Here is a 12,618-nt window from a genome sequence, read left to right as displayed (position 1 = left end):
AACTTTTTGAAAAGGTTATTTTAAACAGAATGATGGCCCACATCAACGAAAATTCTATTTTTGCCAATGAACAGTTCGGATTCCGCCATGGACATTCGACCACTCATCAACTTTTACGTGTAACAAATTTGATCCGTTCCAACAAATCTGAAGGCTACTCTACGGGTCTGCTCTTCTAGACATAGAAAAAGCATTCGACAGTGTTTGGCATGAAGGTTTGATTATAAAATTAAAAAACTTTAATTTTCCAACATACATTGTTAGAAAAATTCAAAGTTATCTGTCAAATCGTACACTTCAGGTTAATTATCAGAACTCCAGATCTGAAAGACTTCCTGTAAGAGCTGGTGTTCCTCAAGGCAGCATTTTGGGACCAATATTATACAATATTTTCACATCTGACTTACCTGAGCTACCTCAGGGATGTCAAAAATCTTTGTTTGCGGATGACACAGGCCTCTCCGCCAAAGGACGAAGCCTGCGTGTCATCTGTAGTCGATTGCAAAAAAGTTTGGATATTTTTTCTTCATACTTGCAAAAATGGAAGATTTCTCCTAATGCTTCCAAAACTCAACTAATAATATTCCCACATAAACCAAAAGCTCTTTATTTGAAACCTTCAAGTAGACATGTTGTCACGATGAGAGGGGTTCCAATAAATTGGTCAGATGAAGTTAAGTATCTAGGGCTCATGCTAGATAAGAATTTAACTTTCAAAAATCACATTGAGGGCATTCAAGCCAAATGTAACAAATATGTAAAATGTCTCTATCCCCTTATTAATAGAAAATCAAAACTTTGTCTTAAGAACAAGTTTTTGATATTCAAACAAATTTTCAGGCCAGCCATGTTGTATGCTGTACCAATATGGATTAGCTGTTGTAATACCAGGAAGAAAGCTCTGCAGAGAATTCAAAATAAAATTTTGAAAATGATTCTGAGGCTTCCTCCCTGGTATAGTACCAATGAGTTACATAGAATATCCAATGTTGAAACTTTGGAACAAATGTCAAATAAAATAATCAATAATTTCAGGCAAAAATCGTTACAATCTTCTATTGCCACGATTAATGCGTTATATGTTTAGGTTAAGTTAGGTTAAGTATATTCAAAGCGTTTTTTTTTTCTCTTATAAACAGGTGAAATCTACTCACCTGTTAAAAATCTGAACTGCTACGGCAAATGAAATGTAATATGTTGTTAACAAAATGTTAATTAAATCTTAAATTTGTTTTACCAAATTAGGATGATAGTGTTGTCTAATAACACAGAACACCTAGATATAAGAAATGAATGTAATGTTTGGAATGATACTAATAAAAAAATTAAAAAAAAAAGAAAACGTATTGTAATGAGGCTCTTTTTACTGTTTTCAATAAAACTAAAAATTAAGCGCATAGAAAACTGTGGACCTTTTTCAATGTTTGTCCAGAAAGATCGAAGGTACAGAACAAATGAAAACTAGCGCTTTTCACCAAGCCTGCCTTGATTGTCGTTGGCAAAGTGGAGTTATCTTGCAGTTAGGTAAAAAGTTGTATCAAATTTCGTGTGTAGTATCTGTGCCTCCCTCTCAGCTCATGACCATCCAACTGTCGGTCGAGAGCTGACTCATAATTTGGTTGGTACTCAACCACTTGAGCTAGGAGATTGCAGTTGTGCAGCTCACATCACACAGCCAGCATCCTGCATTCTCGAAGTTAACCCTCTTTTGTAATTTTAAGTACCAAGTTTACACCCACTGATTAAGAACACATTTGTTTAATTTAATAGTTGTAAAAAGAAATTCGTTTTATTGAATACTTCGGAACGCGACATTATCGTTTTATTACAACTAAACTACTGTTATATCCCGAGTCAAGAAGTATCATGATGTATGAGATCATAGAAAGTATGCATGCATTATAAAATATAAAAATCCATAATCGAAAAATCGATTACTTCGTCAGAAATTCTTATCTTTAAATAATTAACATAACTGATTCGAACTTAGTTCATTTTGAAAAGGTTTTCAAACCTTCACCTTCTTAAGCGTACCATTGGTATGGCTCCACTTATGGTCGGTCACATGATCTGCCCGGTCAAATACCTTTCCGCAAATGTCGCACTGATGAGGACTTACGCTATGATGCAGCACGATATGTCGCTGAAGATCCGAACGGCGAATGAACTGCTTCGGGCACTCGCTGCACTTGAACGGCTTATCCTTCATCAGATGGCGCTGCCGGTGTTGCTCCATCGTGTCGAAGTCCCTGAATCGTTTGCCGCAGATATTGCAGACATGCGGCGTTGGACCGAAATGGATCTGCTGATTGTGCTGAACCTGTCCTCCTTTGGATTTGAACGCCTTGCCGCATAGCTCACAGTTCCACAAGCTGGTGAACGTTTGTACCTTCTTGATCCTCCTTTTCCTGCGGGGCTTTTGCGGAATACTGTTAGATGGCGCTGATTCAGGATTGTCCATCATTTTAACTAGTATCTCGCATTTGTTGAGAGGTTGTTGAGGTACTTGATCTTTGTGCGTTGACGTGCACTCCGCAATTGGCGTGTATTTCGTGATTGGGATGTCAGTTGCGGCCCCTTCTGGTGCAGCTACGCTGAAGTCATTGACGCATTGGGGGATTGTGCTGTCTGGCCACTCCGATGATGGGTAGTGTTCCTGAATTCTCTTCAGCACTTCTTCCACAGGAAGTGTATCCAAGTAGGCCTGGTAGTCTGAATCAGTTTGAAATTGAAGAGGTGCAGCACAAGGGTACTGCTGAAATTCCGAATTATCGAAAATTTGTGGCCAAATAGGACTAGAAGCTGCTTCGCTGACTGGTTGTGTATCCAAGAAGGCTTTTAAATCTGATTCATTTTGAAATGCAGCACTTTCTGCTGGGACCGGTTGAAACACGCCTACTGCTTCGTTAGGGAACAACTGAAATTCCGATTCGTCGAATACTGGTGGCCAAATAGTACTGGAAGCCACTTCACTGACTGATTGTTGAGTGTTGTCATCTGCCACATATTCCACGATCTGATAATTTTGTTGATCAGAATTAATGTAAAGATCGTTATGATTATCCATGATGATAATCTTATTTGTCGGCACATATAAGCTCTAGCACAGAAAGAAATCGATACTGAAGACTTGTCTCGGCGCTAGGGTTTATATGTGCCGACAAACGAATTTAATTCATACCCATCAATTATGCACATAAGTACCAAACGGTTAGGTAAGAGAAATTGGTTTTGGTAGAACTTTAACCTCTCAAAGTGGCTGCATTTGTTTTTTTTTGTAAATATTACCTGTAAATAGTTTCCACATCCGCAGTGTGAAACTTTCTTCAGGGAAATCGTGCCTGTAGCTGGATTCCGCCGGCCAACCGGCGTTCCAGTGTTGTCACTGTCTAAGCAAGTCTCCGCAACGGAGAAATGTCATTCACTAATAGCGATAAGAAGGCGGTGACAAAAACAAAAAGACAGATAAATTCGAAAACCGTTAAACGAATTATGCACTTCAAAAGAAAAGTAATCGCCTATCTCGATGCGTGGGAAATTTCTTGCAAGAAATGCTCAAGAAAAGCATTTTTCTTTGATCGCAGTATACAGTTGAAACGAAATGTCAATTCAAATGGAGCTCACTGTAGAAAATTTCTTGACCATTTCTTGCGCAGACATGTTTACTTTTCTTGAGCGGAACAGTATACCTAACTTTATTGGCAACTGTGATTTATCAGAAATTATCTAAAACAGTGAAGCAGTGAACTACAGTTAACTCTCCCTTACTTGATATTCCGTATCTCGATATTGAGTTTAAGAACCATGGACCAATGCACGCGTTCATTTTTTGACGTTTTAGCGGTGCCGTGTTATTTATGTTACCATGGAAACTAGTGAATTCGGCACCGCTCAAACGTCAAAATAGTGAACTCGTGCATCGGTCCATTGTAAAAGTTGGTTTTCATGGCTAACTCGATGGTATCTTGGATTGCATTTGTACTGGTTTTGTGTGCTATAACTCGATGGTCCCTTCATTATCGAATTATGAAGAGTTTACTGTACTATAAGATAATTTATTGTTACCTAATGTTTGATACTTGCAGGCTTAGTTCTTATCTCCAATTCTATACTCAAAATTTCCTTAGTTTAGCGTTGAAATTCAATAATTATTTTAAGTACGAAAACTGATCTCTGACTGGATTGCTAATGAACTTGTAAAATTTATAGAATCTTCCAATACTCATAGCGGGAATACGATTGATAACGCGATAAGTACACCAAATTTTTATATGAACTAAAACAATCAAAGAAAAGTATAATAACATAAAGTTCTATTTCTAGTTAAAGGCATACAAGCACAAGCCAAACCGTGTTGCTATTTAGAGTTGGTGACGTAACCCAGCCGATTTCATACAGTCCATCCATTCCCTAAGATATATTACATCAGTATTTCTTCCAGAAATGACTCCCGAATTTTTACAGGCTTGGTAACTGTCAGAGATTTTCCAGGATTTGTTTTTAGTTTCTCCTAGGGGCAATTGGCTTTCTTCAAGGAGTGTTCTTAAAAAAAAAACCTCCGCAATGTATTCTATAAAATTTATTGCTTAAAAGGTACAGTGCAAAAGCTTATGAGTTTAATACTATAATTTGCTGCAGAGAATGCTCCTTAAACTTATCCAAAGATTTCTATACTTCTTTTCTTGGCTTCCAATAAGTATTTCAACTAACAATGCATCCATTTGCTCAACAGATGCTTTCAAATATTTTCTCTTAAATTCATTTAACTGTACTCTTTGTTGGAATAGAGGTAGTGTCGCACCTCAGGTAGAAGAATCGTCGGTTGAGAAGCATGCGTCGTCGTAGGTAAACGTATGGAAGATTTGTTGAGAGAGGTATGATATTTGTGTAGAATGTTGAATTGTAAAAATATACCTGGCATGAATAAAGAGAGTTGCAGCTGTAGTCAGTAATAGTTGAAGAAAACATCTACTGTATTGTATTTCTTAATGATTTACCATGTGGACGGGCTAGCTTCGCTAGGATCTACGTGGGCTTAACGGACTAGCTCTTCAACACTATTTATCACTGTACATTTACTTGTAGGAATGATTAGTACTAGTAAATAATTTAATTACAGTAATACCTCGATATAACGTTACTCGATTTTTATTTTCGTAACGTTACATCGAGGTTACGTTATACCGAAGCATTTTTTTTCTAAATTTCGTTCATATTCGTATTGTTTGATGAGAAAATGGGTCTTTCATGGTTATTATTGAGCTAGCAAACATTTTCAGTTTATCTTACATATTTTTTCAATATTTCCACGTATTTTTTTCAATTTCCTTTTTGACGTTGGATAACGTCTTACGGCAGCACACTGGGGTACAATTTTGAAAACACGAAAATCGCTCGCGTCGACTGTCAAGAGCATACTAACTCGATTTTGACTGTTAATAGCATACTAACGCCCGGATAGATTTTCGAGACTCTTGCACCAATCGATTGGAAATCTTTCTACAAATTGACTTCAATAATGAAAACCTGGGAGGGAGGCACAGATACTACACACGAAATAAAGAACAACGTTTGTTTGAACTGCAAGATAACTCCAGCTTGCCAACAACAATCAAGGCAGGCTTGGGGAAAATCGCTAGTTTTCTTTTTTTGTGTACTTTCGATCTTTCCTGACAAACATGGAAAAAGGGCCACAGTTTTCTATGCACTAAATATTCATTTTCATTGGAAAAAGTAAAACGATGCGTTTTTCAATGCTTTATATTCAATCAGATTGAAAGGTGCTCACGTGACATTACTTGCATTGTGTGCATGAATTGATTTTCATTCGATTTGTATCACTTTTGATGAAATGCGAAAATGTGTTTTAATCAGTTACGCGCTTCTTCCATGTTAGTCCGATGTTTGAGATCTGGGCTCACAGTGACAGTTTGTGACAGCGGAATTCCGGATCACTATGACGTACATAAATTTTGTATTGGTTTCTCCCTCCCAGATGAAAACTATTGATTTTCATGACTAAACTATTGATCAGTGCTGGGAATGGTAATAGTAGTAGGTAGTAGTTTTTGCGAAAATCACGTGGCTCTCCTAATACAGTAGTTCAAAATTGTGAATCTCATCAAGTAGCCTATGTTGGGTACATGAATTTTCTAAATGAGGAGTGTCATTGAAGGCTGCAAATGCGGGAAATGCAACGGAAAATAGAACATTTTTCTACAGTAGTTTTGGGTTGCCCTTAGCAACGGGTGTTTTGCTATTTTCAAGGCATTTTGCCTACAGCAGCGATACGCGTGAGTTTCACTGGCTCGCTACGCTTGCCTACTGTAGTGTGAATCTCAGAACTTTTCCCAACTCTGCTATTGATAAATGGGCAAATATCGAGTCATGTCTTATTTTCCATAGAAAAGCACATTTTTCTTGCTGTTATAAGGTTTTGGCGTTTTGAAGTTACATGTACCGTAATTTCGGGTGAAAAAGATCATTTCATGGGTTTTTCTTGTCTGTGTTCAATAATGTTGAAAATACTAAACAACTGAATGCAGGAAAACAAAAACGACAGTCAGCCTATTAGGTTCATGTGCCAAAATTTTCTAACAAATGTGTTTTTAGTGCTAAAAATCAGTCCTTAAATAGAAAATCGAGGAATCCCATTTTGGGGTGAAATTGATCACTTGTCAGTGCGATTATTGTTACTTTTTTAAACGACTCTACATAATTAATATGAGCTCCCTGAATCCGAATATGCTTGCTAAATTCTTCATAATGCAATATTTAAAGAAATAATGAATAGTTAATTTCAAGAATTGCGATGAAAACGCTAAAATGGAGGCAATTTCCTTTGGAAATCCCTGATATCTAACAGAAATTTAATTATTTCAACCGTATGAGTTAATTGGTACGAGTTTAGAAGACGAAATCGGGCTCTGAGATATATTTTAAGCATCCTTACAAACTTTACTTACTTTGAATAATGCCGTTGTCGTCGTCGCTACATACATGTAACAAGCTTTGTTGATGTTTTGGTTTGGTAAGAAATTGTCGATCGAAACGAAACACGCACACAGAGAAGACTGCAAAAATGCTACCGCCGCCCGACCCGAAATACGGGAACTAGGTTAAGGTTAAGGTTTGCCATTTATTTCCGTTGAAAACTAATTATCCAAAATTATAATTGATAAATAAATAAATTAATTAATCAATTAATAGTAATAGATGAAATGTCTCTGGTTGTAATTCTTTTACTTCGAATGCTTTGTTGTGACCCTGAAAAGGGCCGTTTAGTTTGAAGTTGTGCAGCAATTCAATTTATACGTGTTTTCCACGGATACGACGAGTCAGCTGTGTCGAATGGAATGTCGAAGCTGCATGTCCTTCGGCATGATACTGACACGCTTGGCGTGGAACGCGCACAGGTTGGTATCCTCAAACAAACCGATCAGTTAGGCCACTTGCTTCCTGCAGGACCATGACGGGCGAGCTCTAGAATCGCAGATTTGCCTCTAATTTTCCCCGGATACCACGACGAAGCAGAAGAAGTTCTTCATGGAGCGGAACTTCTTCGAGTATCAAAAGGAGATCATGCTAATTATCTTGACTGGCAACTTAACCATCGAATTGAACAAAGAGGGAACATGGAGCTTGCGGACTTCATGGAGAAGTAGCTCAATCGCAAATTGGCTCTGGAACCCACTAAAGCAACCAATCTTAGTGGATCATGCGTGAACCTAACGTTTGACCGGAATCTTTGTTTAGGAAGCAAGAGTTACCGCTCATGCTTCTTCTTCCATAGAACAATTCTATCGGTGTTGAAGTGTTAATCGAACCAACAAAATAATAACACACAATGTCCATAATTGGTCAGATTTGACACGCAACAAAAAGTATGAAAATTGATTGGATTTTTATCGGTAGAAATCTTTCATAAATTCGTGACGGTTTAGCATCATACTTTTGACCAAGGTTTCTATAGTGACAGGTTTACCGATTTAAGCAGTCAGTGGGTGCGCGGTGTGGTTAGCTGGGGAAGTGACAGCTGGCGGGTCTGTGTACACTGTTTTTCACTCTACAGTTTCTATGGGGTTGTTAGGGAATGTTTACTCCAACAAACATAAGCACAGTGAAGTGAAAATTTTCTCCAGCAGTGATGAGCTGTTTCGTCGCGAATCAAATCTTCGTCGTTAATGTAGTATTCCGGTGTTTGAGTCGAAGGAAAGTAGATTACTTGAAAAGTAGGTTGTGATGCATGTTAATGTGGAAATTTCGAATAGTTCTGCGGGTGAAAGCCGCCTACCAACGACGGTAAAAGACTATAAAAGAGAGGATGTGCCACGGTGTTCCCGTCTGACGGTGACGGTTGTGTTCTTTTAACATCAACTCGTAAGTTTATAGTTATTCTACTATCAATGAATTACCTAGTAAAAGAAATTCAGATACTTTGCCGCGTATACCACACATATATGTGTGTAAAAGAAATATTCTACACCTACGTTGTCACGCTGTGCACCTGATATCCAAACAACCAAAACAAACTGGTCAGCTGTCACTTGGCATTTCAAAATGGTGGAAGGGGAAATCTGACACATTGGACTACCTCCCTTCTAGATACCTTGGTCGGTACCTAAGAGAGAAGAGACAGCTGGCTTAGATTGCAATCTCCCAAAAGCCATGGGAACCTGTCACCAACTGTCACTGGAAAACCGCACATTCGAATGGCATTGCGTGAAAAAACGTCAAAACTTTGTTACATTTGAGAATTCCTATAAAAAAATAAACTACAATTTATAAATAAACATTAAAAACATAAATGATTTAAATGAAAATAGGAGCTAAATTTATTTTATGAAACTTGCCCATCGACACGCCGTCGGAAAAACGCCAACTCCCCCCGTTGTACTAAACCCCACTCGCGGCAAGAATGGGCGAAAAAGAGCACAAAAATTCAGACGAGTCGTATTTCCGACTCGGATTTCCCACCCGGATAAAAAATACAATACGAAAACAATATAACGAATTGGAACAGTACCATTCAATATATTGGAAATACAATACAGTATATTGTAAAATGACAATATAGTTACAGTACAATATATTGTTTTAAACAGTTCACTGTATGGTATATGAGATTTTTGCAATATAATGTATGGGTGGTTAAGTATCGTAACAATACAAATATAGATATTTTCTCATACATACATTTTGATAATACAATACGATATATTGTTCGTGTATTGTCTTGATTAGCAATTTGTGTATTGTTGTACAATACAAAAACAATTCAACGAACTGTATTTCAATTAGTGGTGAAAAGTATAGAATTTGTATTTTGTATGGATGGTCCCACAACTTACCGTACATTCGTGCCAAAAGTAGCAAAATAATTTTAACTTCTATAGAAGTGAAGATATTTATCTTGGTTGCATTCGTCGATACAGCTAATGTCAAGTGACTTCTACAAAACTACTTATTTTTACTTTTTGAATATTTTTCACCCAACATTACTTGCGTTCTGAACATGCTTTATTTATTTCTTTCAGCAAAGTTACATAGAAAAAGGCAACAGTTGTTTTACGCGAAAATAGGAATCTGACCAAAATTGTAAGGTATAAAACCAATTAAAAACAATACAGTGTTCTGTTACAATATATTATATTGTTTTTGAATTGTATATTCAAACAAGAATAATGTTGCTTCGACATTCAATTACAATACGCTGTATTGTATCCAATACGTTATATTGTACATTAATAGTTTATTTCCATTCACTGAATGATACATTTTTATCCGGGCAACCAAGGCTCGCTCTCTTTGTGCTTGGTGCTCGTAGAAGCAAGTTGTGCTCGGTACGATCCGCGATATAAAGTATCCCGCAAGTGAAAGTGAAACCTCCTGAGAAGTTGAAAACCTCCTTTAAAACAAAGTAGCATTTTGCTATCCGTAATCGTTCGGCTAGAGACTGAACCAAGGTATCTAGAAGGGAGGTAGTTCAATATGTCAGAATGTTGACTTAGCCATTTTGAAATACCAGGGGACAGCTGGCCAGTTTGTTTTGGTTTGAAGGTGCTAACTCAAGACGTACCTCCAAACATTTTCCACAGCCACACTCCATCTCGTTTCGTTCAGCTTTCAATTTCACTAGTCATAGAAGAAATTTAGTATCCTAGTAGCTTCTCCTCACTTTAATCAATAAAACACTTGCATTTTACATCCTCTAAAACACACGAAGAAGATCAACGTTACTCAGAAATGCGGGAGAAAATTTTCACTTACCGGTAGGATTTGTTTTCTGTGGTAAACAATCCCTAACATTCCCATAGAAACGATACATGAAAACATACTCGCCAGCTCGTCAGCTGTCACTTTCACCTCCCCTGTAGCTGACTTCACTTCGCACTCACTGACTGCTTAGATCACTGAACCTCCCTTAAATAAATCTTGGACTGAACATTGCAAGTTTTGTGGGAGCCTGAGGCCGTCGAAACCTCGAGTGTGAGTGCGCTGTGGGGTCAAAACGAAAATCTAACCAAATCCCAAACCCCCTAAAATTGGGATCCCGCGAAGTGTGTGGCGGTTAACCTCCAAGCCCGCCGAAGAGAAACCCCTATAACGGGCCAGGGTGAACCAGGCGTCCAGCATCCGACGACTTTGGGCCGCCGTAAATCAGAAACTGTAGGCTGCACTGGTGCATTCCGTTGTATAGCAGCCTACTTTTCAACAAGAAATTATCAACATAACGGCCTACTTTTCCTAGCTAAAGAAACAGTGTTGAAAAGTGCTACTTTTCAGCACTAAAAGCGGTATCGAAAAGTAGCACTTTTCAGCACTGTTTTGAGAGATGTCAATTTAATATCTGATTGCTTCCTTACGTCATTTATTGAACAGCTCTGAATCTCATAATAACTTAGTCAACTAGGTTCTGGTTGTACATCCGTTTGAAAATCCTAATTAAGTCGGATTGGATCGTCCAATGGATACAGAGTCCGGGACTAGTTGACAGTGATGGATTCTGTTGGAATGTGATCATCTTGTGAACGAAGAGTTGATTAGTTCACTCTCAACGGCAGCTTTATGTGGCGGTTCGTGCAGGCAATTCAGCACAATAATATCGATATTGAGGAAAAGTTGTATGCAGCGTCTTACCTGATCAGTCATTGAAAATGGAATCGGCAATGGAAGTGAGAAAATATGTGACAGCCATTCCACAGCCTACCTGATTGAGGAAAAGTGTGCTGTTACTACGCATGGAAGCTCATGTGGGGTTTCTTGAAATATGTTTATGTTTCCAGAAAAAAATCCAAATATAACGGCATTTTTCGTAATTGCAAAAAAAAAAAAGGTGCACGCAACTCGTTGCAAAACTCGATTTTTTCAGCATGTACAACTCGTGCTGCAACTTGTTGCTTAAATAACTATTATGTTTGCAAACTGCTTTTACGCTGCCTTGCTATAAACTTTGAATCACCCCTATTCGACATTTCTTGACTACACTAGTTTTTTTTATGGTTCAATCTAAGTAAGCTTATTCAACTTCAAAACTTTTCATGTTGATAAAGCAATGTCAAAAAGTGCAGTCTTGTTTTTAGGAAATGGGTATCGATAAACTTCAAATTTAATATTTTGTTCTAATGTTCTGATTACATTAGGTTGGTAAATATAAGTAACAGAGGTAATGGTTCAGAATGATGCTGGAAAAAATGTGGCATTACCATCAGTAGTGCTATGGAGTTGAAATATAAGTGCAAATGCTCCATAGAATACGTATGCGCCATTTTCTTCATTTAAACTTCTACTGGAAGAAATAAGTGAATAAAAGTGAATAAATAAATGAAATGGACACTTGGAGGGCCTTTTAAGATCGACCGCTGCGATTCTTGACCGTTTTACTTTTTCGAAATATTGCTTTTGTTATTTTTTACTGCTGATCGAAAAGCCAATCCAAAAAAGGGATCAACGTACATATCGTCTTCACATTCAGTTGGACATCATGTTGGGATAAGCCCACGCCCAAGTAACCCGCAAACGGGAATGGTTAAACCAACATGTCGGAGTCTGGAGACAAAAAATGTCAAAATCGAATCACCCCCTGCAGTTTTATAGCGAGCGTAAAAAGCCTTTTTCCTTTTTCATGAGCCTGTGCACCAACACATGGCGCACAGTAAAAGTCGAAAGAACAAAAGGATTTATGGCACGTACAGAGGCTCATAGTGACCAACAAGGAGTTAGTATGATTTTGACCAAAATAGGTGCATCTAACCATTGTGCACAACCCAAGATTTAAAGAAAAAAGTCTAAGAAGGCAAGAAAACATGCCAACTGTCAGTGAGCTGTCTCCTCTCTCTCAAGTCATGTGTCATGCGCGATTCATCTATCATCAGGTTGCGATGCGGTGTACAATCCTTGGGCATTTCTTGTAATTTACTGCTTCAAGCAACATGTTATCTGTTAATGGTTAATGAATTCATAGATTTATTATGTTCGATTCCCGTTGACTAGGGCCTGAAAAACAAATGTCAATGTGTGTTTTAGTATATTTACCGATTTTTTCAAATATGAAAAGGTCAAAGGGGTCATTCAAAAATGACGTCCATCATTTGGGGGAGAGAGGGTCTACGGAAGTGT

At 37.9% G+C, this 12,618-nt stretch overlaps 2 protein-coding genes across 2 annotated transcripts in view; both read right to left on the bottom strand.

Moving 5' to 3' along the window:
• LOC5575945 (G-protein coupled receptor moody) overlaps positions 1-12,618 on the bottom strand; it is a 565,627-nt gene that overhangs the window by 318,947 nt on the left and 234,062 nt on the right. The gene's annotated exons all lie outside the window — the stretch shown is intronic.
• Positions 1,758-3,110, bottom strand: LOC110674785 (zinc finger protein 391-like). The gene is made up of 2 exons (XM_021839120.1): positions 2,836-3,110; positions 1,758-2,793 (listed from the first exon to the last, which is right to left on the bottom strand). The coding sequence occupies exons 1-2, from the start codon at positions 3,065-3,067 to the stop codon at positions 2,009-2,011; spliced, it is 1,017 nt and encodes a 338-aa protein (XP_021694812.1). The 5' UTR covers positions 3,068-3,110; the 3' UTR covers positions 1,758-2,008.

The sequence above is a fragment of the Aedes aegypti genome, chromosome 1 (assembly GCF_002204515.2).
Source record: "Aedes aegypti strain LVP_AGWG chromosome 1, AaegL5.0 Primary Assembly, whole genome shotgun sequence".
Classification (NCBI taxonomy): Eukaryota; Metazoa; Arthropoda; class Insecta; order Diptera; family Culicidae; genus Aedes; species Aedes aegypti.
The sequence above is the reverse complement of the archived record's forward strand: the minus strand, read 5'-3'. Positions and strand labels throughout refer to the sequence as shown.

What these genes read in the sequence shown, in the direction of transcription:
- LOC110674785 (XM_021839120.1), bottom strand. Translation starts at nt 3,067, where the DNA reads ATGGATAATCATAACGATCTTTACATTAATTCTGATCAACAAAATTAT. An exon ending in AAATGAATCAGATTTAAAAG is followed by an intron (nt 2,794 to 2,835) that starts CCTTCTTGGATA and finishes CAGCTTCTAGTC; the next exon opens with CTATTTGGCCACAAATTTTC.